At 34.9% G+C, this 27,498-nt stretch overlaps 4 protein-coding genes and 1 non-coding gene across 7 annotated transcripts; 4 read left to right on the forward strand and 1 right to left on the reverse strand.

Moving 5' to 3' along the window:
* Positions 1-3,121: 3,121 nt before the first annotated feature.
* Positions 3,122-6,290, forward strand: LOC116015126 (aldehyde dehydrogenase family 3 member F1-like). The gene is made up of 10 exons (XM_031255138.1): positions 3,122-3,356; positions 3,457-3,525; positions 3,620-3,716; positions 3,810-4,016; positions 4,094-4,218; positions 4,791-4,895; positions 5,008-5,180; positions 5,256-5,346; positions 5,440-5,589; positions 5,881-6,290. The coding sequence occupies exons 1-10, from the start codon at positions 3,168-3,170 to the stop codon at positions 6,121-6,123; spliced, it is 1,449 nt and encodes a 482-aa protein (XP_031110998.1). The 5' UTR covers positions 3,122-3,167; the 3' UTR covers positions 6,124-6,290.
* Positions 6,291-6,805: 515 nt separating this feature from the next.
* Positions 6,806-11,620, reverse strand: LOC116017016 (polyadenylate-binding protein RBP47B'). The gene is made up of 8 exons (XM_031257520.1): positions 11,328-11,620; positions 9,951-10,431; positions 9,725-9,795; positions 9,518-9,648; positions 9,231-9,327; positions 8,488-8,643; positions 7,231-7,331; positions 6,806-7,082 (listed from the first exon to the last, which is right to left on the reverse strand). The coding sequence occupies exons 1-8, from the start codon at positions 11,469-11,471 to the stop codon at positions 6,992-6,994; spliced, it is 1,272 nt and encodes a 423-aa protein (XP_031113380.1). The 5' UTR covers positions 11,472-11,620; the 3' UTR covers positions 6,806-6,991.
* A 1,000-nt stretch (positions 11,621-12,620) lies between these two features.
* On the forward strand, positions 12,621-17,585 carry LOC116017584 (1-acyl-sn-glycerol-3-phosphate acyltransferase 2-like). Its single transcript, XM_031258190.1, has 11 exons — positions 12,621-12,879; positions 13,628-13,750; positions 14,193-14,232; positions 14,328-14,401; positions 14,837-14,896; positions 15,503-15,580; positions 15,677-15,835; positions 16,173-16,298; positions 16,497-16,589; positions 16,996-17,082; positions 17,168-17,585. Exons 1-11 carry the CDS (start codon positions 12,802-12,804, stop codon positions 17,390-17,392), a joined length of 1,143 nt encoding a protein of 380 aa, XP_031114050.1. The 5' UTR covers positions 12,621-12,801; the 3' UTR covers positions 17,393-17,585.
* Positions 17,586-17,874: 289 nt separating this feature from the next.
* TRNAL-CAA lies at positions 17,875-17,958 on the forward strand. Its single transcript has one exon. It is a non-coding gene; the product is annotated as a tRNA-Leu (tRNA).
* A 2,047-nt stretch (positions 17,959-20,005) lies between these two features.
* LOC116016372 (U-box domain-containing protein 4) lies at positions 20,006-26,906 on the forward strand. Of its 3 annotated transcripts, XM_031256610.1 has the most exons (7): positions 20,006-20,193; positions 21,514-21,665; positions 23,128-23,408; positions 23,704-23,820; positions 23,919-25,991; positions 26,081-26,179; positions 26,720-26,906. In XM_031256610.1, exons 3-6 carry the CDS (start codon positions 23,133-23,135, stop codon positions 26,138-26,140), a joined length of 2,526 nt encoding a protein of 841 aa, XP_031112470.1. In that variant the 5' UTR covers positions 20,006-20,193; positions 21,514-21,665; positions 23,128-23,132; the 3' UTR covers positions 26,141-26,179; positions 26,720-26,906. The 3 variants fall into 3 exon arrangements, with proteins under 3 accessions (XP_031112470.1, XP_031112469.1, XP_031112471.1); XM_031256609.1 differs by lacking the exon at positions 26,720-26,906 and having other exon boundaries at positions 26,081-26,541; XM_031256611.1 differs by lacking the exon at positions 26,720-26,906 and having other exon boundaries at positions 23,967-25,991; positions 26,081-26,541.
* Positions 26,907-27,498: the final 592 nt, after the last annotated feature.

Below are 27,498 nucleotides of genomic sequence, written 5' to 3' on the forward strand. Positions count from 1 at the left end.
TGGAGCTGCTAAATTGGTTAATTGCTAGTATAGCCTAGTATATTACATGTACATTTTCCTCATTTTGTACTTTTTAATGATAAGGGTAGTTTCGATAAATAAATCAATAAAATAGATCAACTCTAAATATAAAAGTCTATCTTGAATTTAAAATTAACTTTCTAGTCATGTGTCGGTATTACTTGGTATTAGACTAAAATGCTTATTGAGAAGTGTTTTATTAAGATTTTTTGGAACATTAAAAAGAAAAACATTCAAAAATAGTTCAACTAAACAAAAGAACTAAAATTTCACTCTTTAAAACTCAAACTCTTGAGTTAAGTACCTTGTGGTTTAGTGGTATTACTATTGTTGTTCTAAACGAAAAATCATGTTGAGCATATACTACTGATAGGTTAGATTATAGTTTTCAAAATAAAAATAAAAATAAAAAAATCAAACTCTCAGCATGTTAAACTTCAACAAGTACAGTGCTTTGATGATATGTTGGGACCGGTAGTTGAGTACAACCACTCTATCTCATTAACTAACTTGTACATGTGATTAGATGATATTTACTATTTTATCATAGGATCGACATTGGTGTAGTGAATAAGAAATCTCACTTAAAACTTGTTTCTCGATGTAGAAATAAGGTAATGAGTGTTTGATTCCTGTCATGATTGAAGATTTTAGGTTTTAATTATATATTGAGTTTCGAAGCCAGATTGACTCAAATTACTTATTAGTTTGACTTAACTTAGTTACCTCATCATAAGACTAATGATGTTAAGGGGTTCATTATGATAATATAGTAATAATAAATGGGAGACCCCATTGCCTCTAATAGTGAAATAATAAGTGAGACTCCATATACTTACCTATCATAATATACTAATATAGTAATAATAATAAATGAGAGACCCCATTGCTTATAATAGAGTAATAGTTAAATAATAATAATTGAGACTCCATACACTTACCTCCCATAATATAGTAATGATAAATGAGACTCCATGTGCTTACCTCCCATGTCCTAATTGGTAATTTTAATAGTTAAATAATAAATAAGAGATTCCAGGTATTTACAATTGAAGCATGTGCTCCATTTCAACTAACAGTATGAACTAATAGCTGGAGTGAATATTTATGTTTATATGTTATATATTCAACACGCTCCTTCACGTGTGTGGTTTTAATGGGTTTCAAGCTACACGTGAATCATAATAACATTTGGTATGAAGTTAGCTACTTAGCTCTAATATCAAATTGAAGCATTTGTTTCATCTCAACTTAAAGCGTAAGCTAATAATTGGAGTGCACATTTATATTTATATATTATATATATGCTCAACACTTACCTCTCAATCCTCTCATGCCCTATATAACTTTCACAACTTCCTTCAAATCTTTTTCTTTGATTAATCTAAATTCACCTAAAAAAAACGCTTACATGTTACAGCTTCCTACTAAAACTACCAATTTGACTTATTTTAATCATAACCTATAACCCTTTTACTCCAATAATTCACATAACCCCCCAAGCTATGAGTATTCATGGATCGGCCATTTTTTTTTTTCAATTCAATCCATCCACAAATAAAAGATGGGATGTGAAATTCATTTCGATCCTGTCCATCCACTAATACTAGATGGGATATGGATCAACTTAGTAAAAATCTACCATTAGCGGATTGAAGGCATGAAGGCAGATACACATTTTTAAAATCCGCTACACTCTCGTTCCACTAATTAACTACCAAAACAATTCTTTCTTTCCTACTTATTTCTATTAACATTTTCTTATAATTTTTAAATTTGATTTTTTTAATATTTAATACAGAGTATACTTTTATTGTAGCTTATAAATATATAAATTTTACATACTACTTATAAACTTAATATTATGAAAAATTAAATTATAAATAACTTAGTCAAGTTTTGTTAACCAAATCCAACACATAAAATGGGACAGAGGGAATATATAATAATCACAAATCACGCATGTGAGGTAAACATATACATAAATTATATTAGGAAAACCATGCATGTAATTGCTCGCAAGCCACACAAAGAGAAGTAAATGTACACTTTATTAAAAAGACCCTTATGTAATAGCTCACAAATTATGTAGAAAAAGTAAGCCTATACCGTATTAAAAAAAATCTTGTATATAATAATCCACAAACAACAGAAGAGAGGTAAATATAAACGGTACTAGAAAGATCTTGTACAACAATCTCGACTAAGTTAGTGTTAATAAAAATATAATTCATAGTGATCCAAGTATGAAAATCATGTTTCACACTCATCCACCTCTTCCCGATAATGCCACTATTTTCTTGAATATCATTTGGCTAAGATAATTAATGATCGATTTGACAAGTGCCATTTTTTATTTTTTATTTTTTGAGAACGACAAGTGCCATTTAGGAGTCCACCATCAAACATTAATGCGAAAAAAAAAAATTGTAAATCACACAAAAGTAAAAACAAAATTTGTTACACCCTCATTTCCATTATGTGTTTTTTGTTTGTTAACGAAACTTGAAATCATTTATAATTCAATTTTTATTATATTGAATTTAAGAGTATATAAATTTTATATATTTAAAAATTACATTAAAATACCATTAAACACAAAAAAAAAAAAAAAATTACTGTATAAAATGAATAAAGAAAAAAGAGTTATGGTGCGTTTGGTTCACACATGAGAATCTGAATCGGAGTAAGTATCAAATACTTAGTAATGGTAATGAATTTTGGTGAAAGTATTTTGCATGTTTAGTTGTAGGGTGGAATGTGAATGATTAGTAATGGTTGGGGAAGATGAGAAGGAAGGGAAATGAAATCCTTATTTTATTACAGAATGAGTTTTGCAATTAATGAGATAATCAAAACTCAAAGTAGTGTTATAAAAATCTGTCAATTAAACAATAACAATGACTTTGATACTCATTTCTGTAAACCAAACACATATTTAGTTTGACTAATGAATAGCGCATTGTCTAATGGACAGATGTAATATTTATGTGCAACCATAGTAGGTTCTGTGAGGTCCTAATCATATATCAGAACCTAGGAAGACTGTAAGTTGAATGATGAATGAGTATAAATACTGGGCAACGCTTGAGCTAGAGAAAACACAATTCAGAAGAAAAAAAAAACAGCTAGAAAGCAGAGCATCCATGGAAGATTTTGGAGCAAGTTTGGAGGAGCTAAGGAAGACATTCCGTTCAGGTAAAACAAGGGAAGAATCTTGGAGGAGATCCCAGTTGAAAGCTTTGCTCAGACTGGTTCAGGAGAAAGAAGATGAAATCTCCATGGCCCTCAAACAAGACCTGGGAAAACACCATGTTGAAGCCTACAGAGATGAGGTCACTCATACAAATTATATTCCTACATGAAGCTGTTTCAGATTTTCAGTCTATTCCCATTTTTCTAACTCCCCAGCCCCCTTTTTATTTTCATCCTTAGATTGGACCACTTGTAAAGTCTATAGAGTTTGCCATGGCAGGCTTAAAGGGCTGGATGTCTGGTAAAAAGGTATCATCTTTGATATATCTTTCTGTGTTTTGGTAAATGGTCTTTTTCTGTTCTGTTCTGTTTAAACTTGAGAATGGCTGTTACTGTTTTCCAGGCCAAATTGCCCTTTGCTGCATTCCCTGCAAAAGCGGAGATAATTCCTGAACCCCTGGGTTTAGTCCTGGTTTTTTCAGCTTGGAATCTCCCTATTGGTGATGATCAGCAAAAAAAAAAATTCTCCATTTTTTAATTCTATGCATGTGAAAAATGTTGTGAAATGAAAATATTTTCTTCTGCTAATGAAGGGTTAGCATTGGAACCCATCATCGGAGCAATAGCCGCAGGGTGTGTTGCTGTTCTTAAGCCGTCAGAGCAGGCTCCGGCATGTTCATCAGTGATAGCCAAGTCTATTTCTGCTTATTTAGACCCTAAAGCTTTTAAGGTGATTGAAGGTGGGAGTTTGGTTTCTGAGAGGCTGTTGGAGCATAAATGGGACAAGATTTTCTTCACAGGTTTAATGCCACTCACATTTCTGGAGAGTTTTTTCTTTGTTTTTCTTGGACCACTGTTGATTTCGAGCTGATTTCAGGCAGTGCAGCGGTGGGGAGACTCATTATGACTGCCGCGGCGAAGCACCTGACTCCGGTCACTTTGGAACTGGGAGGAAAATGCCCTGCCATTGTTGATTCTCTTTCCAGTTCTTGGGATAAAGATGTAATTCCTTCTTCCTTTTGTTCTTGGTAATCTTTATTGTTCATTAGCAATCTTTCTGTTGGGCGGAGGCCGCTAAGAGTCAAGTCTAGCATCATGTTACTAGGAGATTGTTGGAGGGAGGCACCCAAAAGGCCAAGTCCAACACCATATAGTTAGGGGATTATTGGGTGGAGGTTGATAAAAGTCAATCCAGCACCATATGACTAGAGGATTGTTGGGTGAAAGCCGGCCAAGTTCAACACCATGTAGGTAAGAGATTGTTAGGCGGAGGCAGATAATGGGCCAATCCAGCATTATGTGACTATTAGATTGCTGGATGGAGGCCGGTAAAGGGCCAAGCCCAGTACCATATGTTTAGGGGATTGTTGGGCGAAGGCCCATAAATGGCCAAGTCTTACATCATATGGTCAGGGAATTGTTGGATTGAGGTCGGTAAAGGGCCAAGTCCAGCACCTAACTCTTGAAAATGTGTGAAGGTATAAGAAAATAAAATTACTGTCTTGACAGCTTTGGGTAGTGGTAAGCGCTTATCCTAATACTCTCTCATGACTTCCTTCTGTAAACTTCCCAAGATTGCATTGAAAAGGATTCTTGCTGGAAAATTTGGCACCTGTTCTGGTCAAGCATGCATTGTAATTGACTACATACTTGTGGAAAGGAAGTTTTCATCTGAGCTGGTAAAATAGTACTTCTGTTTTTCTTTGATTTTTCCCATGATTTAGTCAAAATCTTGTCTGTGTTTTCAAACTGGGAAACATTAATTTTCTCAAATGATTACTCTGGAATCAGGTCCAACTTCTGAAGAAATATATCCAGGCAGTTTTTGGAGACAATCCAAAACAGACACACTCTGTTGCCAGGATAGTCAGCAAAAAACACTTCACAAGGCTGAAGAGTTTTTTGGATGAGCCTAAAGTGAAAGCTTCTCTGGTCTATGGTGGTTTAATGGATGAAGATAATCTGTAAGTATCTCTTCAGAGAGCATACAGTATATGCAACGCCACAAATCTCGAAAACTCATGGCAATCTACGCGCAGGTTCATCGAGCCAACGCTGTTGGTGGATCCCCCTCTTAATGCTGCAGTCATGACAGAAGAAATCTTTGGTCCAATTCTCCCAATAATAACAGTGAGAATTGACTTCCTGTTAACATATAAATACAGTTCAACTGTTTTCTATGGAAATATCTGTATAAAGTCAATTGTGTTGTTGTTATGGCAGCTGGAGAAAATTGAAGACAGCATTGATTTCATCAACTTCAGGCCTAAACCTCTTACCATTTATGCCTTCACTCATAATGAAACACTCAAGAACAAGATAGTATCTCAGACATCTTCAGGAAGCTTGGTGTTCAATGATACAATTGTCCAAGTAAGTTCATCCATTATGTTATCACCACGCCAAAAGCTATAACTCGTAGCAAAAACACAACTTTATTTCCTTATATACCGCCACATTTTCGAGAGGCAATGTGCTGGATGCCTGGATTTGACCCTCACCCTCTGCCTTTGTTGCTGGACTTGGCCTTTTACAAGCCTCTGCCTAACAAATAACTATTTTATACTTTAGACTCTACTGAAAGGCGACACCCGCCTAATTTAATGACATCTACTACTTGCTCTGATACCGTATTGATTTTTATTTTTTTTTGGTATTTTGTAGTATGCAGCTGATACTCTTCCATTTGGGGGAGTTGGAGAGAGTGGGTTTGGGAGGTACCATGGGAAGTTCTCATTTGATACATTCAGCCATGAGAAAGTAATTGCTAGAAGAAGTTATCTGATAGACTTTTGGTTCAGATATCCTCCATGGGATTTTAAGAAGCTTCAGCTCCTAAAGGCTGGCTACAGATTTGATTATGTTAGCATTGTTCTCATGTTCTTGGGACTAAAGAGAACCTATTAGCCTATGCTTGAATTTGTGTGATCTTGTTTTGGTTGCTATGCAACACCCATGCATTGTGTGATCCACTAAGTTAATTAACTATATATAAAAGAAATTCTACAATGTCATGTTTTCAATATGAAAAATGGTGGAGATATTACTTATATTTGTAATTTCTATTATAAACATATACATATTGTTGAAATTTTGATATTTTACACTTTCTTAAAATTATGTTTTAGTCAGCATTGATGGCGATAGTATCAATTTGACAACTTTTTAGTTTTAGTTTTTTTATTCTTTTTGTTCAAAATTGTCTAAATCGGTAATTAGCAACAACTTGATGAATAAATAATTGTAGAATTTAATTACACCTTTTTTTTAAAATCTATTTAAGATACATTCAATATGTAAATTGTTAACATTCAATATGTAATTTGTTAAATTGTTAATATTTAGTATGTAATTTGTTATGAGTGGTGGTATTAACTATTGGAAATCAGAACATTTCAAATAAAAACCAGTTAACTAAATTTGCTCTTAGTCTCCAAATCGATTTTGAATCTGCTAAAAACTAAACAAAAACCATCACCATCTTGATAACTAAACACTCTTAGTCTATCTAGTCTACTAGCTTAATAAGAGATGAAGCAGTGATAACAGCTTCTAAAAGAAGGTCTACCAAAGCAACAAGAGACAATAATTACAGATGAAACTATGTATATATTTAGAACATAGCATTTCATTGGAGAATCCTGGAAGTAGCATGTACTGTAACATAGTAAACAACACGGTTTCTTATATAGTTATATCCTACAATATGGAAAAATCTCAGCCGTTAAATGTCATTACAAAAATGAAACCATAGGATCTCTGTGAGGGATGAATTCTACGCTTGCTCTGAAAGTGATGCTGTCTTTTGCCATAGAGGCCGGCCTAAGATGGCACTTGCATGGACAGCAAGGTAAGAAGCATTTAACCTATGAACAGAAAATTGCCATTTCAATACACTTTAATACTGCCCTTCAGACAACTGGAGTCATAAATTTACCCATTTTCATGAAATTTAGCAATAAATACAGCATGTGGTAAAACATGCATCTATTGGAATAGTGAAAGAAGGAATACCTGTCAACATCAGGTGTAGCCAAAGGGTCCTGCCGTTCCTCCCTTTGGTCCACAGCCGGCATAGTAGCAGACAAGGTTGCAATATCTTGAGCTCCTTCACCCTACATCAGAAGGATGATACATGATTTGAGGTAACTATCATCATTGTTTCCTCTCTTTTTCCCCGGTGTTTGAATAGTAATATTAATCACCCACATTCTTAAACTCGGCAATTAAAGATAAATAAACAACTCATGTTTTATGCTTCTACTGTGGGTAAATTTAAATAGGAGGATTATGAGAAAATTGGCTAAATGTGAGAGTTACCATCACAATAAGCTCATCAGTTTACTTCTGAAAAAGGTTAAACCATAAATTTTCCCCAATCATACAACTATACAAGATAATGTTCCCCCAAAATGGTCACAAGGTAGCAACAAATTTCAAACCCCTTTTCTTAAATAGCTTTACAAATCTAGCCAGCAAATCTCTTGGCAGTCTCTCCCATGAAGTTTCTCACATGAGCTTGGGCCTATCTAGCCTTGAAATTAAAGGAATGATGACAGAGTTGTTGGCATTACTTTATTTTAATCTAGCCTTGAAATTTCAAGGTTTCCATTTTCAGTGAAGGAATTAAATTAAGCAAGACACCAAAGGAATCAGATCACCAGGAAATTCTGTGCCCACTGGTGAAGGAAAAGGCATGTGAAAAGTTCTTTTTCTAGGGGCATAGGAAATGAAGACATGCAGTGTCAAGCAGGATGCAAGAAGCGATATAACACAAAGAATCTATTTGGGTTATCTTGAGGGATTGTTGAAGATGGTGGCTGCCACCTGAAATAAAAGTTAGTTCAAGCTTTAAAAAGTGAACCATCAGAGATATGGAGATTGGAGAATGATAGGCCGATTGAAATTAATGTGTAGAATGGGAGAGGCTTGAAATCAATTCCCCACATTTTCTAAGGGCATCCTTTGAAGAGAAGATCACAATCAAGTTTGCATTGAAACTTTTCTAATTGTACCATCTCAATAACTTCAGCAGGATCAATTCTAAATCATAATCTCTTCCAGGATATCAGTAAAATCCAAATTCCACCCCACCAGAAAAAAAATGTCTTGGAAGTTGGATCTGGTTTTCATTTTTGCCCATTTCTCAACAAGATGGGATTTAATAATATAGTTATTCAATCACTGAAAAAAGTCAGCCAGCGAAACAATATACTATGAAGACAACTTAGCAGGAGTGTGAATATGACCAAAAAAGTGGTCAAATATTACCTGTTGAGGGTATTGAGCATAACCAGGATAAGCGCTATACGCATAAACTGAAGGATCTTGAGTGGCTCCATAAGCATATGCATCATATCCCTGTCCATAACCATAATATGCACTCCATTGGCTTGCATCAGCTGCCTGACCCCAGATACCAGCATCCTAAATAGATGGTCAAATAGTCATAAAAGCTCTTGTTGGACTAATTAGTCTATTGAAAACTGAACACCCATGAGAGAGAATAATTTCTTTAAGCAAGGTGAATAAAAAGGAGTAAAAACACTCTCTTTCATTTTTCTATTATTCATTACAGACAATACATCAGCAGGTAAAGATATGATGTGCATCAGCAAATGACATGAAGTTCCACTAGGTTATGCATTATCATTTCCTTTCGTCTATAACTCGTTTGATTGTTGTTTTCCATCTTCTATAGGGTTATTGAGCTATATTCATTATATTTCAAATTCAATGCCCTATTTGATTTTGACTAACAAAGCCAAACAATGACTTAACAGAGCGCATACCACCAGGCTAAGCCCCAAACCCCAAGGAAAGAAAAGTTGCAATTGTAAAAAAGTAGACATCAATTTGAAATGGCTATAGTAAAAAGAATACCTTCAATGAAACATGTTTCAATAGTCAACTCTAAATGATTCTACTAGACAATTTTTGTATTGATGTATGTCACCAGCAAGTAACCACACGGTTAGCAAAAACACAATATGAAATTTCAGCAGACTAGTTACCTGTTTAACAGTTGGACTCCTACCCCAGTAAACACGAACTATTTGTTGACCAATCACAGTACCATTCATCCTCTGAATTGCTTCTTCAGCAGATGCCCTATGTGCACAAGTTCCAAAGATGAAAACTAGATGATGTAAATAAAAATAAATAATAGATAAGAAATCAAGTGACCCAAACAAAATACTGATTTCCAACAGCCTCAATGGCAATAGCTAGCCATGACTAAACAACAATACCACAAAAATAAACCCTCTAAATATATTTGGTATACCAAAGTAAAACAGACCTTGCAGCAAACTGTACAAACGCGCATGCTTTGGCAGCAACAATCTTGACATAAATAATTTCCCCAAATTGCAAAAAGATTTGTCTCAGTTCCTCTTCTGTAACATTTGGATCCAGATTGCCAACAAAAATCTGCAATCCAGCAAGAGCATTAGATTAAGAATGGAAAATATGAAGCCACAAAAAAAGCTCAAAGTTTGCAACTCACAGTAGTATTATTTACGTCAGTTTCGGGAATTGTTGGCATCACAGGAGGGTAAACTGGAGGTGGATATAATGCTGCACAAAAAAATATAAATATAAATATAAAACACCATTAGTGTATACCAATTTCAGATAGAACTTAAGGGCCCGATGTTTGGAGTTTTTCAGCATCATAGACTCGGGTAAACCATGATATACAATGTGGGAATACATGCATATTTGAAAGTTACCTTTGGCTACTGCATAAGGCTGTTGAAGGCCAGTGGTTTTCTTGGGTGTTGCTGCACTTATACGCATTGGCCTAGTTGAGCAATAGGCACCATTCATTTCAGTCATAGCGCGGTTTCTTTCTGTCTCATCAGCAAACTTAACAAAGCCATATCCCTTAGAGCGTCCAGTATTGGGATCAGTAACAACCTTGGCTCCTCTGACAGATGGATAATGAGTACGGAATGTCTCTTGCAATAAGTAATCTGTAACATCAGGAGCTAAATCCCCTACAAATATAGAATGCTCAGGGCCAGCATCACGTCGTTCTCCAATCCCAGATGATGCCCAATTTAACCTAAAAGTTAATTCTGTCCCAGGAATTTGTGTTCCATTATAAGACTGCAAAATATGCTCAGCTACTGCATGTGAAGTAAACTCCACAAACCCATATCCCTCAGGTTGGCCTGTGATTTTATTTCGAATCACTTTTATTGAAAGTACCTATATCAGCCACCATGATTATTAAGATATCAGCATGTCAATTTTTCACACAAGCATACAACTAAGTTCAAAGGATCAAATTCATAAATTAACTGGCATTTGGGATCAAAAAATCATTATTATTGAAAATATATAATATGATGCCAACAAAGTGAAGAACATAAAACACCACTGTGCATCACAGAGTCATAATGTAAAATAAAGCATATCCACAAAGAGAGAACACACTATGTGTTGTAATATTGAGGTACTGAATATGAAACATGAGCATTTATCTAGGAGTTAAATACAAAAAGAAAAATCAGAGGTGGAACTAATGAAAGGCATTGTAAGTTTGTAACTTCAAATCAAGGAACAGAAATCTTTCCAGTATCTTCTACTCTTTATTTGTCACCTTTTAATCCAACACCAAGTAAATGAGGAATTCACCAAGGCAGCATGCAAACTCATAAGTTACAGATAAATTTTAAGGCAATCAATTTCTCAGCAGACACATAATCATGAATTTATCCGTTGCCAAAACTAATTTTTAAAGCCATTGGCTTAATTTCTAAGGCAAACTTGATACAGCATAGCACTGAAAAGAAATTTTAAAAAATAATAATGAAAATGATTATGGAATTATGATTTATGGCTAAAATTCTGAAAATTAATAGTACCCGAAATTCACTTCTAGTGCCTGACTAGTACTCCATAGCAACTATGAATCTAAGCTGGGCAGCCGCTTGCTAATAGAGTACGATATATGCAGCGCTATACCACATTCCATTATGATTTAATACCAAGAATTACCAATATAATACTAAGAGGAGTACTAATTCTCTTAAACCTCATAACTAAAAGAATAAAAATTAAAAACCACAAGAAACAATAAACATATACAAATACAAGTTAACCTCGCCGGTGTGAGAGAACCAGCTCTGGAGATAGGGCTCTTCGGCCCAATAGGGCAAGTCCCCAATCCAAAGGGTTCGGACTTCCTCGAGGGTGGTTGCCTGGTGGTATGGCTGCGACGCCGCCATCGGCTGCGGCCCACTCATTCTTTCTTCTTTCTTCTTTTCTTAGTCCCGCTGTTACAAATTGCACACTCCGAGTAATGGAATTCTCTCTTCGTTTTATGTTGTTTGTATTTCATCCAAATTTTACCATAGCTTTCATTTTTATATGTTTTCTAACAAATATAGAAGAGGGCGGATATTTCCATCGTTGAACAAAGAGGTACAAACTCATACCCAATTGTTTGGTCAAAATTTGATTTATTTTGGGGGGCCAATCTCAAGTTTCAATTTTTTTTTTTTTTTTTTTTTTATGATTTGTCCAGTTAATTTCAAATTTTTTTAACTTATGCCTTGTAATAGCTAGCTCTTTGTATCCGGTATAAAGCTTTAAAACTTTTAAGTTATAATCGATATAAATTGAATGAATTTGGCATCACTTTGGTAGTATTGAATATAAAGAGTTATCATGTCAATTCACATATTATAATTTTTCATATATGTAATTCGAGTCAATTGAACTAAGCTTGAATCTTATATTATCAAATAACACTTATACTTAAATTCTTAAATCCAATCGAATAACTAATTCAAAGTTAAACTCGAGGCAACCTAAATTCAAGTTCAATTTATTTTTATAATTATTTTTTTCGTGACAAAAGAAATTTGAAGTCATTACTTAATGATGTGTTAAACATTTACTCCGTATATAATAAATGGTTGAGTATATGTATTCAGATATGTCTACTAGAATCATAAATAATAGTATGATGTTGTGGAGTTTAAATTATTATTTGTATTTGGTATGAAGCCTATAATTTGATTGATCCTAATGTTTTAGAGAATTTGTTTTAAGAGAGGTGTTTAAAGAAATTGTTCTAGAGAAGGTTGAGAGGTTATTTTAGAGAAGTCGGGTTCTCTTCTCTTGAGTTTACTTAACCGACTTCTTCATTGCATTTTCTTTATCTCGATTGTAAGGTCATGTAAAACCAAACATCAATATTTATAATCGAATTTCATCATATTACTAAACATGCAAATTATTTTCAGCCAAACTCATTCCAATTATCAAGTATTTAATAACGCCTTTAAAATTAAATAACTAAATCTATAAATAAAAAGAAAAAGAAATCCATTGAAAAATTGAGAAAACGTTGGTTCAGAATAAATTAGAAAGCGTAGCCAGTAGCGGAAGGTGTGGCGTAGCGCGTAGGCGCAGTCAGTATTTGCAGTTTTGAGTTTTTCCGTTCAAAAACATGGCCTTTTGTCTCTTTGGCAACTATGCATGCATAATACACTTCTTCAATTCTCTCTTCCGGCCAATCTTTAATTGTTGATTCATGTGGGTGCCTTCTTTTGATCGATCTTCTCTGCAATGGCGATCGCGGCCGCAGTCATTCTTCCTCTCGGTGTACTCTTCCTCCTCTCTGGTCTTGTTATCAACTTCGTTCAGGTGCCCCTTTTCTGCAAATCCCTTTTTACTTTGTCACTTGAGTATTTTAAATATCTGGTTTGCACTTTCTTGTTTCTTTTTAAGAATGATTTATTTGTTTTGGTTACTTTTGCATTTCATCATGATCATGGGAAATTTTCTAAGACAAACATGTTAAAAGTGTGTGTTTTGCAGTTTTAATGACATTATGGGAAGTTGAATCAACATTATGCCCAAGCTCATGCTTTTATGAGAACAAATTACAGGGAGCATTATTTCCATTTATGCAATTGTAAATGCGAAAAACTTGAATTGTATATTAAATTCAAAGTGTTATAAGGGTTACAATCTCTGGATGTGAGAATTACTCTGATTATCTAATTGAACCTCCACTATGGAAACTGATTCAAATTGTTGCATATTTCACATTCAGTGTGATTCCTTAATTAGTTTATGAGACATTCAAGATTATTCTCTCTTTTTTTCTTTGTTTTTTTTTTTATTAAGGAAATGCGAACAAGTGCACTTTTATTTCCATTTTGGAATACCCGTGAATTGGATGACTTCACCCTACTTTAATTTATGTACCATAAATCCATAATTAGTAAAAAATATATATACAGAATGAAAAATGTTGAGTAAAACTTTGGAGAACAATGAGACTGCTAAACATTTCTTTAGAAGGTTACTAAAATATTTATTGGATTGCACCAACTTTGTTGACAGAATGGTTTGTATTGATTGCATTTCGTAATATTTTCACTTTCAGGCTATTGTCTTTGCCCTAGTTCGTCCAATTTCGAAGAACTTATATAGAACGATAAACAAAGAAGTTGTGGAAATATTGTGGTTGCAGCCTGTATGGCTATTCGACTGGTGGGCAAATATCAAGGTGTCTGGATTAGAGGCCTTTATTTTCGTTTCCAGAATTGTTCACATTACTCGAGATTAAATGATTTATGGAATTGTATTATATTTTTATCACAGAAAATGGTAACAATAATTTCTTTTGTTCAAATTTTACTTCATTTTCTACTAAATCTGCAAGAGAACCTAATGAACCTTGACATTTTGTTGGAATTCTTCATCCTCTTTACTAAAGCTTCTTCTACTATCAAGAAAAGTAAAGGAAAGGAACACCATGTTTGTGTGGAACCAACGGGGTATCTCCTATGAACTTCATTAGGCAGAGTCTAATATATTCTCAAAGAGAAATAAGAAGAAATTTTAGTCGCCAAAATTTTACTATATTCCTCTATTATTTTGTTCTGTTTTAGTTAATTTTTTTGTGTGTTCAGATCTAACAGTGTGGTTAACTGACTATGCCATTGCAGATTCAGCTGTACATAGACCCAGAAACTTATAAATTAATGGGTAAGATTCTCTAGCTAGTTAATTACGTTCTTCTGTTTAATTTTCTAGCTATATTCTTTAAATTACATTTGCTGATAAACTTAATTTAACTTCAGGTAAAGAGCATGCACTTTTTATTTCTAACCACAGAAGTGATATCGATTGGCTTGTCGGATGGGTCCTAGCTCAGGTTTTTATCCACTTAAATTTATTATTTTTCTTTTAATTTCTATCATCATGCAATAATCTCATAAAAATAAAAGAAAGAAAAAGAAAAAAAAAACTTACTGCAATGTTCGGTGCTGAAAATTCCCCATCTTCCAAATTTCCCATTTTCTTTCTTTATCAGCAATTTATATCATTGCCATTAAATATTTTTATCTTGATAGTCATGCAAAACCAAGGCAGTAGATAGCTGAGTAGAGGGGAGGAAAGGGAGGTTGGAATATTTGAATTTGATTTGAAATTGTGCTATGAGATTGATCTAATTTTGTTGATAATAATTCTGAAAATCTCACAGGCTCTTGACATTAAACATCTTGATTTTAATGAGGAAATGTGCTCTTGCCGATATCATTATGGGCTCTGCTATTATTATATGACTGATAACTGAAATGATTGGCAGCGAGCAGGTTGCCTTGGTTATGCTCTAGCTGTCATCAAGAAAGCTATATCATATATACCAGTAAGTTTTTCATAGTATATGAACCCTTACGTATTGCCAGTTTATATCATTGCAAGCACTGTCATGGCATTTTAGAATTTAGAACATATTTAGAATTGCTCTGGTAAATGTTGGTTTTGGTGATGTCAATACATCATCTTTATATTATGTGCAGTAGAAGGAGTAACTTAAAATTGACTCCTTTTTTTTGTTGTTGCATATTATGTTCTAATTCCTCTTCATAGGATATGAGTATCCAATCCCATTGAGCTAAATAATAACGAAATGGATTGATTTTTAAAAAATGCATAGAACAAAATGGGAGAAATGTCTAGTAAGACATTGTTTCGAGTTTCTTTGTAGGTTGTAATCATGTGTAACATGTTCCTATGGTAGATCCTAAAATCTTTTCAACAAACTTGAGATAACGTGTGATTGTTCTCCTTTTGACTCATTGCTGGTTCCCAGTCCAAATAATGCCACTACTCTTATCAGTTCGCTAGGAGATTTTGCACAATGATTCAATACTGTATATTTGCTTTAAATTTTAAAATGATAGTCTAATCTGTTTGACTATGACTCTATGAGTGAATCTCATCTGACATAAAGCACATATTATGTATACAGGTTTTGGGATGGTCAATGTGGTTTTCTAGTTATATTATTCTTGAAAGACGCTGGGCTAAGGATGAGAGCACATTGAAGGTTATCTCTTGCACATTGCCTTTGCTTCATTTATGTGGTTCAACTTCGAGGCACTGCGCGCCTTACATTTATTTATCTTTTCATCTTTTGCTGCAGGCAGGTTTCCAAGAGCTAAAGAATTTTCCTCGACCATTTTGGTTGGCTCTTTTTCCAGAAGGGACTCGCTTTACGCAGGCAAAGCTTCGAGCAGCCCAAGAATATGCTGCATCGGCTGGATTGCCTGTCCCAAAGAACGTGCTGATTCCCCGAACTAAGGTTGCATCATATTACTTTTAAGTGCTACAAACAAATCAATTGAACACAGTTTTTGGATGCATATGCGTGTGTGAGTGTATATCTTCTTTTCATGCAATATAGTATACATGCCACTCATTTCAAATATTTTGTTTAGACAAAGAGATCTTTAAGATTCAAGAGAATGAGTTGCAGTTACAATTCACAACTCTGAACTCAGTCTAGGCAATGAGCAAAACGGGAAACATATTGTGCTTGTCTGAACACTGCTGAATATACCATCAATGTGTCTATTTGTATAAATTTAGAAAAGAAATTTCGGGTCAGTTTATATATTTCTCATTTTTACACTTTTCAGGGTTTCGTTTTGGCAGTTAATCAGTTGCGCTCATTTGTTCCTGCAATTTATAATATGACAGTGGCCATACCAAAAACAGAGCCGGCGCCTACAATGTTAAGAATGCTTAGAGGGCATTCTTCTGTGGTAAGACAACACATCTTTAAAAAAAAACAAAAAACTGAAGGACTAATTCATTAAATCAAAGATTCAAACATCACTGAGAAGACAATATATTTTAGTTTTCTGGATTTTGAAAACGTTCATTTGTGTGTGCACACTCATGTAGTGTTGTAGGCAATGAGTACCGGATTAATCTAAGGGCCTTTTTTTTTTGGATTCTAGGTGCATGTTCACATCGAACGCCATCTGATGAAGGATTTACCAGAAAAAGGAAGTGACATTTCACAGTGGTGTAAAGATATTTTTGTGGCAAAGGTACACTTTTCTTGAAGTTACATGCAAAACTCTCATCATAACTCCCATATGAGTGGGTTGAAGTTAATTTTTCATTTCTTCATAGAACTTACTTATCAAGGATTAGGTAGAACCACATGAAATATGCATCAAAGGAATTAATAAACCCCACCAAGTTGGCTAAGGAAACAAACTTGTAACTACAAGGTCACGAATTCAAATCTCAGCCTTCTTGTGGCTATAGACAACCTATGCTGATTTAACTCCTCGTGATCCTTTGCCTGCTAAGGTCGCAAGGCAAGTTTACTCAATGCACACCCTCAGGTAGTTGCTGCAGGTTTCCCTCGGCACCAAACTAAAAAAAGACTTATCTTTTTGTTTTTGGTAAATCCACCATTTCCAACTTGTTGATCTTTGATTGGGAAAGGATGCGTTGCTGGAGCAACATCTTGCGACCGGTGGTTTTGCCAACAAAGAATGCCACAAGAACAGCCGAAACATGAAGTCCTTGTTGGTGAGCTATTCATCTGATTCACTGTATTTCTGCAGCCATTTTCCTTTCCTGTTTATAATTCTCTTCTGATCTCATGGCTGCACAGGTTGTTTGTACTTCGTCATGCCTCATTTTCTATGGCGCCATGAAATTGTTTGAACTGTGTCCATTCTCATGGACAGAGGCGGCATTCTGTGTAGTCTTCATGGTCTTAGTCATCATCCTTATGCAGATTCTGATTCTAGCTTCCCAATCCGAACGCTCTAACCCTCCTAAAGAGTCTTCCAAGCCGCCGGGAGATGGATTGCGGGAAAATCTCCTCCCAAAATGATTCAAAAAAACAAAAACAAAAAAAATCAGTATCTACTTAACTCGGCATTCATTTGCCTTTAACATAATGTTAATATAAATACACACATAATTTTATTTTGTAGGATTTAGTTTTTGTTTTCATTTTTTTTAAATTTAGAACATATTGTAAAAATTTCATATCATTAATATAATGGAAATACGATAATGTTGTATGTAAAATTGTCATAGTCCAAAACTATAAATATAGTCCACAATTCTGATTCTAGCTTCCCAATTTGCATATTGGGTTTGACATATCTCAATATAGTAAAGTTATAAGACGATTAGTGTGAGTAATATAATGGGTCAAATCTAATTGTATCAAGTTATTTAATACCCGCATAAGCCATTTATAGTAGTTTGACATTAATATATTTATTTATAATTCATAACACAAATTAAATGTCCAGGTGGGGAATTTACTAGGGACTTTATAATTTTAGATCTAAATCATAAACAAGTGTCAGGATGGCCGAGTGGTCTAAGGCGCCAGACTCAAGTTCTGGTCTTCGTGAGAAGGCGTGGGTTCAAACCCCACTTCTGACATTTTTTTTACAAGACCGACTCGCGCATCCCTCAGGCAACAAAACCCAATAACCCATTTAGTAGTTCAAATCCACTTTGACATCATGTTTACCAGCCCGGCCCATTTGACTGGAGAATAAACTCAACGTGATATATAAATAACATTTGAATAATTTTAGACCCACTTTGCAACGGAATTTTCAACTAACTTATTAGTTAGTAAACTAAATTTAGTAAATTGCAACGGATTTAATCAAATTATTTGTTGTAATAATTGCAACAAAATTTGTAACAGATTAAATTCGATTGCTATTTTTGCAACAATATTAGTCATGGAAAACTTGTTGCGATCATTGCAATCGAAATTACAGCGGATTGAAATCCGTTGCTATATTTACAACGGAGTATGCATGAAAAAATTGTTGCAAACATTGTAATGACAGTTGCAACACGCATTGAAGAGTTTGGATTGTAACTTGAATTTCGTTGCAATTGAATTGTAGCGAGCATTTTACCAATGAAATATAATGTATTCCATTGCAAATCATGATTTGTGATAGGATTTGGGCATTTTTCCCGTTACAATTCTAACTTTTTATTGTAGTGTTAGAAGAAAAATGACTTATAGAGATGAAATATTCTAAGGGCATCCCCATTTATAATTTGTTAGGGTTTTTTGGTCAAGTTAGAGGGAAGAGAATAAATTGAATTTGTAGTAAATTGGGTCTTTTGTGTGGAGCCCGCACGTATAGAGAAAAAAAAAAGCAATTTCATGTCGCGCGAGTTGAGCATAACATGCGCGTCTAAAAGTGATTTTACTTCATGTCACTTGAACACAAGGTCTTTGGTAACATATTATTAAGATAAATTAGTTAATTAGTTAATTTAAATTAGACATGGCCCTGCTTGGTAAATAATCAACCTATCAGCCAATTTTGACTTATTTGACCACTATTAGTTGTTTGACTTGGTTAAAAAATCAATATAAATGTTTGGTTAATAAGCTTTTTGTAACTCCAAAATGCTAAAATTCAAAAGGCTACTCAAAGCAGTCTTTTCAATTAGCTTTTTGAGAAAAGAAATTATACCAAACAACTATCACATAACAGTTAATTTATCAAACAACTCTCTACAATCAGCTAATGTTATCAACAAATCATACATTCTAACCCAAACAGCCAACCCAATCAACTAACATCCATTTACCAAACATGGCCAATAAATAGAGACTCAATGATTCTCTATATTGGGGGTGTTTGGTTATTGGCTTATAAGCCAAATTTTAGCTTATTTGACCAAGTTTAGCTTTTTGACCAACCAATAAGCTATTTTGAAGTGTTTGGTAAATGGCTCGTTAGCCTTGGCTTATTGGGTCAATAAGCTGAAAATTGAAAAGCTAATGAATGTAGCTTTTTGTATCAGCTGGTTGGGAACAATGGGTATATTGACTATTTTATCCTTTAAAATCAATGGGATTTACTTTTAAATGGGTGGTGTGTTTGTTATTTTATAATAATAATAATAATAATACCCTTAAATGTCATTTTACATTCAATCAGCTACTAATAAACAGCTAATTTACCAAACAGTTTTTTATAACCAACTAATACAACCAGCTGGTCAAACCAGTTAACGCAATCAGCCATCAACAACTAGCTAAACTAACCAGCTATCAGCTATAAGCTATCAGCCGTTTGCCAAACACCCCCATTATCTATTTGAATGTTTTTAATAAATGCATTGAGAAAAGGTGAACAACTTAATATGAATAGAAATGTGATTCAAAATTTTTAATATAAATATGTTTACAATGAGCTAAAAATGAGAAATTGTTTAAATATACAATTCATATTTGAACTCATGTTTGAATAGAACAGATTAAGTGCGAATTTTTAAAATCTTGTTTTAACCTGTCCATTTGTCATTTAGCATCTTTCTTGTGGGCACAGATGCCAATTGAAAGAGTTCAGAGGATAATTTGTAAATACACATATCTTAAGGGTGTAAACAGCGAAGTCCTTTATGTCCGAAAACGAAATCAAAGATCATTTCAGGAAAAAAAAAAAAAGAAAAAAAAAAGACGAAATTGGAAAACCCACTGTCAACTCTCAGAAACAAGCAAATCGAACGAGAATCAATCCAAGAGCAAAACTAGATTCTGTTCACTTGTGTTTCTCTTTGTTTCAAATTCTCCGATTCAACTCTGCGAGAGTCTGTCCTCTTCGATCGGTATATCCCACTTCGCTGATTTCTCAGGTAAGTTAAGTCATCAATTTCTAACCTAAGCTTTTCAACCACATTCCATTTTTCCGATTACTTAGTTTAATTATGAGTTAAATGTTATTGTTACTTTAATTTGTTTGCTTGGATACCTGAGCTCATTTCTAAAGATATTTGTAGTTTTCTGTTTGTTTGTCCATGCTTAATTTTTTACTAAAGCAAAGTTCCGGCAAGTGATCGAAAGTCTCAAGTGAGAAAGAGCAGAAGGTTGGGGTGGGAGTGGGGTGCTGTTGAACTGGTGACAGTGTTAAGTAAGGCCGGCCGGTGGAAATAGAAATCACTTCTATCTTAATTTGGTTTTGCGGCTTGTACTTTTGGAGAATTTTTATTTTCCATAATGTTATATACTAATATTCTTTTAGAATTAGTTACTGAAATTTGGGGTTAGCGAGTAGGTATTTATCAATTATTGGATACTTGAAATAAGCTGGATCTGATTACTGAGGAAATTCAGGGTGCCAAAGTAACACCTGAAGGCTGAAGCCCTTAAGAAGAGGTCAATCAATAGTTATAGATATCAAAAAAGAAAAAAAAATGCTCTTTTTGTTTTTTATTTTTATTTTTATAAATCCACTTGAACAAGTTCATTATTCTTCCTAATATTAAACCTGCCTTCACTACCAACTTCCCCCCGAGATATGACCCACTTGAGACTGTTGAATGGTTAAGGATTACTGCTTCATCTTCATCTCTGTTCTTTTTCAAGTTATAGTCTGTTGGAAGTCTTATAACTTCCTAAAGTTGAACTCATGATTGTAGAAAAGTTATATCCAGAGGGTCCAAGAATCACGATGTTGCTAGTACGATAGATATTCACATTAGTAAATGAACCTTTGGGTGACAATTAAATGCTGACTGTAACATTTTACACAAGACCACAAGAAAAGCTTTTCCTTGAACCAGACTTTTAATTAACTGCTGTGGAACTTCAAACTTATTAGCTGCAAAATTACATGTCTACATCTAACTTGTTCTGATTGGCAACTAAGCCTATTATAAAACTAGTTCATTTATTATAGTTTTCATTGTTGAATTTACTTAAAGAATATGCAAATATGTACAGATATTCCTTTTGTATGCAGGCTTTGCTTTGATGGCTGACCTATATGATAATAATTTAGTACACAATAATGTTTTGTCAAATATTTTCTTTCCCTGGGCCCTTTTTGTCAATAAAGGTTCAAACTGAAGCCTATTTTCTTGCACTGAGCCCTATCCAATTTTTTTGGTATCCAAATTTTTTGCGTATTTGAATTACATTATATTCTACTAAAAGTTTGAAACTTGGTTTGATAGCTGCTGGACACAGGGTTTGCTGCCATGCAGTTTTTGACTGTTGATGCCAGATAAATGGTAAACAGTACAGTGGAAGTTTTACTTGGCTTGTTGGGTCTCTCTGACATGAGAAAACTACGTGACTAATTGAAGCCGAGGCTATTACTGATAAGGTTTGTGCATATTTTTTAGTGATGAGCAGTCATTAGTTCTTTCATGTTGCAGACGAACTCATGATAGCCCATCTGTCTGTTCTGTTGTACTCAAGTTTTTGGATATAATTATATAAATGATAATTTAGTTGAATTCTGTTGTTTAAATCATGAAATGAATTTTATTTGTAAATTGAGCTTAGTAGTAATGTTCTGTTACTAAATTTTACATATTGAGTACACTTGTATTGCTTCTAATATCTTTGCATTTTTTTTAGAAATAATCGTTCCATAATTTTTTTTTTTTAAAAATTAAATCTGGCATGCTATTTTTGTAATATGTTGGTTGTGGATTCCATAGTTGGTATAGTTGCTTGGTTGTTGCTGTTTTTGTGAATTATATTCTTTACTTTAAAAAAAAAACTTTCATATTGTTTTGGAAGAAATAGAGCAGAATTGGGAACTTAGCTGGGAACTTTAAGAGATAAAGTACTTCTGTCCCTCTCAATTTTCATGACTTCAATTTACCTGCAATGGGATTAAGGAAAAATGCTTGGGTTGATTTCTTCTTATGTTTTCTAATAATCTCAGCCAGTAATGGAAACACTTAAATATATGTTGGAACTTGGAATGCATTGAAAAAGTAGTCTATGTAAAAGTGGTTAGGATAATCGAAATAATTGAATCTTGAAATTATTTTAAATCCGTATCATTTATTGAAATGGCAAATACTTTTGGGGTTTACGGTTTACCAACATGTACAACAGGTCAAACAATATGCTAAGTAGGGAGCGTTTCTTATTTAGTCAAGGGAGACTGCTGAATACTTATAGTGGCACATTTTATTCCATAAAGTGTGCTCCAACCATTGTTATGGGTCTGTAAGGATTTAGGAAGTGTGATTGCTAAGCTTATATTCCTAATTTATCTTTTTATAAGGTCTTGAAGGACATCTGGCCTTAAAAGTAATACTTTTAAACTTAAAGGAAAAGAGAAACATTGGAGATCTTGCCAGTCCCAATTTGTTCCTCTAACTCCTTGCAACAGACAAACTGGTGCATGAATAGTATCTTTGATCTACATGATGCTGTTCTATATTCTGAATCCTTCAAACTTAAATATAATGTGTGTTTGTCTATACATGGATTTTATAATTGAATTTCTCTCAGATTTGTTTACTAGAATATGTATATACTTGCCACTTTTTGTTTCATATAATTCCTGGTCTTTTTGTTCAAGTCCCAATTTAGTACTACTTGTTGCCTAAATAAGTCTTAGCATAAGAATCTTCAATGTTTTAGTAATGGTCAGAGCCTTTGGTTGAGCCTATCCATATATGAGGTTGACTTCGAGTTTTTCTCTATATTACTCTTCTACATTGAGTCTTTGAAATGATCATATGCATGCACTTTGTAACTTCACTTGGGCCCATATTCCTGTTCTCTTTCTAGAATTGATACCCAGTACTCTTTTCAAATAACAGGAGGAATGGAGATTTTATTACTAAAAGTGCTTCTCAACAACATCTCCAGCTTTTTCCATTTATCATCACCAGAGAACATAAATTCTGAACTGGTGCATAAATATTACCAGAAGACTGAAGATATACTGAAGCTCCTACAGCCAATTCTCAGTGGTATTGTTGACGCTGAAATAGCTTCTGATGAACTGCTTCAAAAGGTATTTTCAGGACTGGGCCATTCAGTTGATGAGCTGAGGGAGCTGTTTCAGACCTGGCAGCTGTTGAGCAGTAAAGTTTATTTTGTATGTTGTCACATCTATGCTTTACAGTTACGATTTGCAAACATTGGATAAATACCTCTAGTCCTTCTTTTCATATAGAGCAATTAGACTCTAAATTAAAGGGAGCTTTCCTGTTTGGTATTTAATCATGGAAAATAATCCATTGCCCCTCCTTTTCACACTGGTTAAACTTTTTATTTTATGTGAAGAACCTGTTGAATACATTAGACGACTCCAAAAAAGAAGAATGCAAGAACAACAACTAGACTTTGAAGTAAAAAAAAGGTTATCTTACTGATGCTTGGATGAAAAACAGGTTCTGCAAGCTGAATCATTAATTGGAAAAGTTCGAGCTTTCAGCCTGAAGATTGTTGAGCTACTTGTATCTTCTGATTGCTGTCTTCCTGCTGAATCAAGTTTGACATCTCTTGAGGTATGAACCAAGAATAATTTGTATCTATCATTCTCTGATATCTCTATGTGCCACTTTTTACAAAGATTTGCTTATGTATCATTAATTATATCTTTGAGGACTCCATTTTGAACTCCTGGTGGGGATGCCTTATTCATGATTTGCAGAACTGTGTACTGAAAATCAAGTCTATGGATTATGAATTATTATCAGCAACAATCACAAAAGCCATAAAAAATCATGTGGAAGGTTCTGGAGCTAGCTCAGATAACCTTACAAAAATTGCAGACTGCTTGAGCTTAAAGTCAAACCAGGAGCTCCTTATTGAGCTAGTGGCCCTTGAAAAATTGAAGGAGAATGCTGAACAAGCTGAAAAGAATGAGGAGGTTGAATATATTGAACAAATTATTGCTCTTGTTACTCATATGCATGACTGCCTCATTATGATGAAACAGTCCGAGAGTTGTACCTCCGTGCAGATACCTGCTGATTTCTGTTGTCCTCTCTCACTTGAGCTCATGACAGACCCTGTAATTGTTGCATCTGGACAAACATATGAACGGAACTTTATTCGAAAATGGATTGATCTTGGCCTCACTGTTTGCCCTAAGACAAGACAAACTCTGACCCACACAAATCTGATTCCTAATTACACTGTTAAGGCGTTGATTGCAAATTGGTGTGAATTGAACAATATAAAGCTGCCGGATCCAATAAAGTCTTTGAACGTGAACCAACCTTCATCACATGTAGCTCATGTGGATTCTGGTGCACCCAGGGATATCCATATCTTCTCTCATTCAAGAGCCAATAACTCCACATCACCTGACTCAGCTCACTGTTTAGATTCCCCTAGTGCAATTCAAAGAGAGGAGTCATCTCCCTCTCATCCCCGTTCATCATCGGAGGAATCTCTGCCTGGAATTGCAGGTGATGATCTGCGGTTGGATGTTGAGAGGATGTCTCTTGAGGGTTCTGAAGACAGGTTGGCAAACTCAGGGGATAGGAGCATGAACTCTGTCAGTCATTTCTCTATGCCACTATCCATGAACAGCGTGTCATCTGCTGATGAAAACTCCCATCAGGGCCATAATCGAACTACCTCTGCACCAAGTACGCTGTCTAATTCAAACTTTTCACGTGCAAATGCTCATGATGGAAATGAAGTGTCTTCACCCACAACAGCTTCTACTGAAGCTTCCATGGAGGTTGCATCAGAATCCCGGCGCGCTGCAACCTTGGCTGCTTCAAGGAGAGAGTCCGAGTTTCCATCCCCAGTTGGGACAAGACTTCGTCCTCCAGCGATCTGGCGCAGACCATCTGAGAGATTAGTTTCAAGAATAGTTTCTTCCCCTACTGTTGAAACAAGGGCTGATCTTGCAGAAGTTGAGGAGCAAGTTAGAAAACTGATTGAGGACTTGAAGAGCACTTCCATTGATCAACAGAGAAATGCAACAGCTGAACTCCGGTTACTTGCCAAACATAATATGGACAACCGGATTGTGATTGCAAATTGTGGTGCTATCAGCTTGTTGGTTAACCTACTGCATTCAGAAGACATGAAAGTACAGGAAAATGCTGTCACAGCACTTCTAAACCTGTCAATTAATGATAACAACAAGGCTGCAATTGCAAATGCTGGTGCAATTGAACCTCTGATTTATGTACTTGAGACCGGGAGCCCTGAGGCCAAGGAAAACTCTGCTGCCACTCTTTTTAGCCTCTCTGTTATTGAGGATAATAAGATTAAAATTGGCAGGTCTGCAGCAGTACAGTCTCTTGTTGATTTACTGGGAAATGGAACTCCTAGAGGCAAGAAAGATGCAGCAACAGCTTTGTTTAACCTGTCAATACTTCATGAAAACAAGGGCCGCATTGTGCAGGCAGGTGCAGTCAGACATCTTGTAGAGTTGATGGACCCTGCTGCTGGAATGGTTGACAAAGCAGTTGCTGTTTTGTCAAATCTTGCTACCATTCAAGAGGGAAGAATGTCAATTGGTCAGGAAGGAGGCATACCTATTCTAGTTGAGGTTGTGGAGTTGGGATCTGCAAGAGGTAAGGAGAATGCAGCAGCTGCTCTCCTGCAATTGTGCACAAACAGTAGTAGGTACTGCAATATGGTTCTCCAGCATGGAGCTGTCCCTCCATTAGTAGCATTATCCCAGTCTGGCACACCCAGAGCGAGAGAAAAGGTTTGATGCTAACAAGCTACATATATGGTTTCTGCCATTAGTTTTAGGATGCTATGGGGTTAACTTATTGGATTCCAACTACCTTGCAGGCTCAGGCACTTCTCAGCTACTTCAGAAACCAACGCCATGGTAATGCAGGCAGGGGCTGATATTTTAGTTTGAGCTCTAAAGCACATACTGATGTTTAGGTAAGAGATTGTATGGTGTGTGTAAATCTCATGTTAGGAATAATTTAAACAGAGGTCATATTTCATTACCCACACAGATACGTGGGATCAGGAAAAAAAGAGAAAAGAACGAGCTATAGTCTTACAGAGAGAGGCTTTATTGATTCCATCTAAAAAAACTTTGGTGAATGTGGAGGGAATTTTATAGCAGTAAGATTGAACTTGTTTAGTTTCAGTACAGAAAGTTGTATGTATTTTTCTGTTTCATTTAGCAAATCTTATGCTTTTTTGGCAATAACTGAACATCAAGATGTCTGTCTGTGCACCATAGAAATGTGTTTATGCAATGCAGTTTGCCTCATTGCCATGGAGAGGGTTTTGTTTTTTTTTTTTGTTTTTAATAAATAAATAAATTTTATTGAAATGACTGAACCTCCACAGCCCCTAGGCCCTAGGCATCTTTGCAACTTGGATCCATATTTTCGCCCATGGTGGCTAGTGGCTACTTTATCTACTCCACTGATTTACATTTACTTACAGTGAGTTGCATTCATTGTGCAGATCGGCTTCTGGCATTCTTTTTCCTTACCTCTAACTTATAAGTTGTAACGATGCTTTTTTAACTTTTTTAAGTGTGAAAAAGGGGGAAGAGGAGGTTTATAAATTGTAATTATGGATGTTTATTATTGTTCACAAATATAATCATTTTTTATTTTCTTGTCAATATCAACTTAAATAATGTAAAAGCCATGCATTTCATAATTTTATTTTTAAATAACTTTACAAATGTAAAAGTTAATGGTCTAAGCTATGATTTGAAGAATGTTTGAATAGACTTGGCCAATTATGCACAGTATTTTGTACTGTTGAACTTTTCCTCATTCTTTTGGATGACCAAGTTTTTACAATAGCCTCTTTATTTCCATCATCATCATCGTTGTTGTTGTTTAACGTAGAAAAAGAAGAGTTTGATATATGACATACTAGTGTGATTTTCATTCTATGATGAAAGACCTTTCTGTTTCAATCATAGTAGACATTGGCAGGTGAGAATCTCACTGTCATGCCATTCAATATTTTTCGTAGAAGGGCGATGCAATAAGTGCATAGTATAGTAAAATTAGTAATCGGTGGCAAGAGTGTTGTACATCACATTACAGAAACAACCCTAGCCCTAGAAGGAAGAAATGATGTAAGTAGGCAGGGGAGAAGGAAAGGAGCAAAATGAAGTCCTGCATCATCCATGGATCAGTCAAATTTTGGGGTGACCATCATTCTGATTACAGTCTTGCCACATGATCTCAACACACCCAAACCGTGCCTCAATTCCGAATCACAGG

This window comes from Ipomoea triloba, chromosome 4, assembly GCF_003576645.1.
Source record: "Ipomoea triloba cultivar NCNSP0323 chromosome 4, ASM357664v1".
Taxonomy (NCBI): Eukaryota; Viridiplantae; Streptophyta; class Magnoliopsida; order Solanales; family Convolvulaceae; genus Ipomoea; species Ipomoea triloba.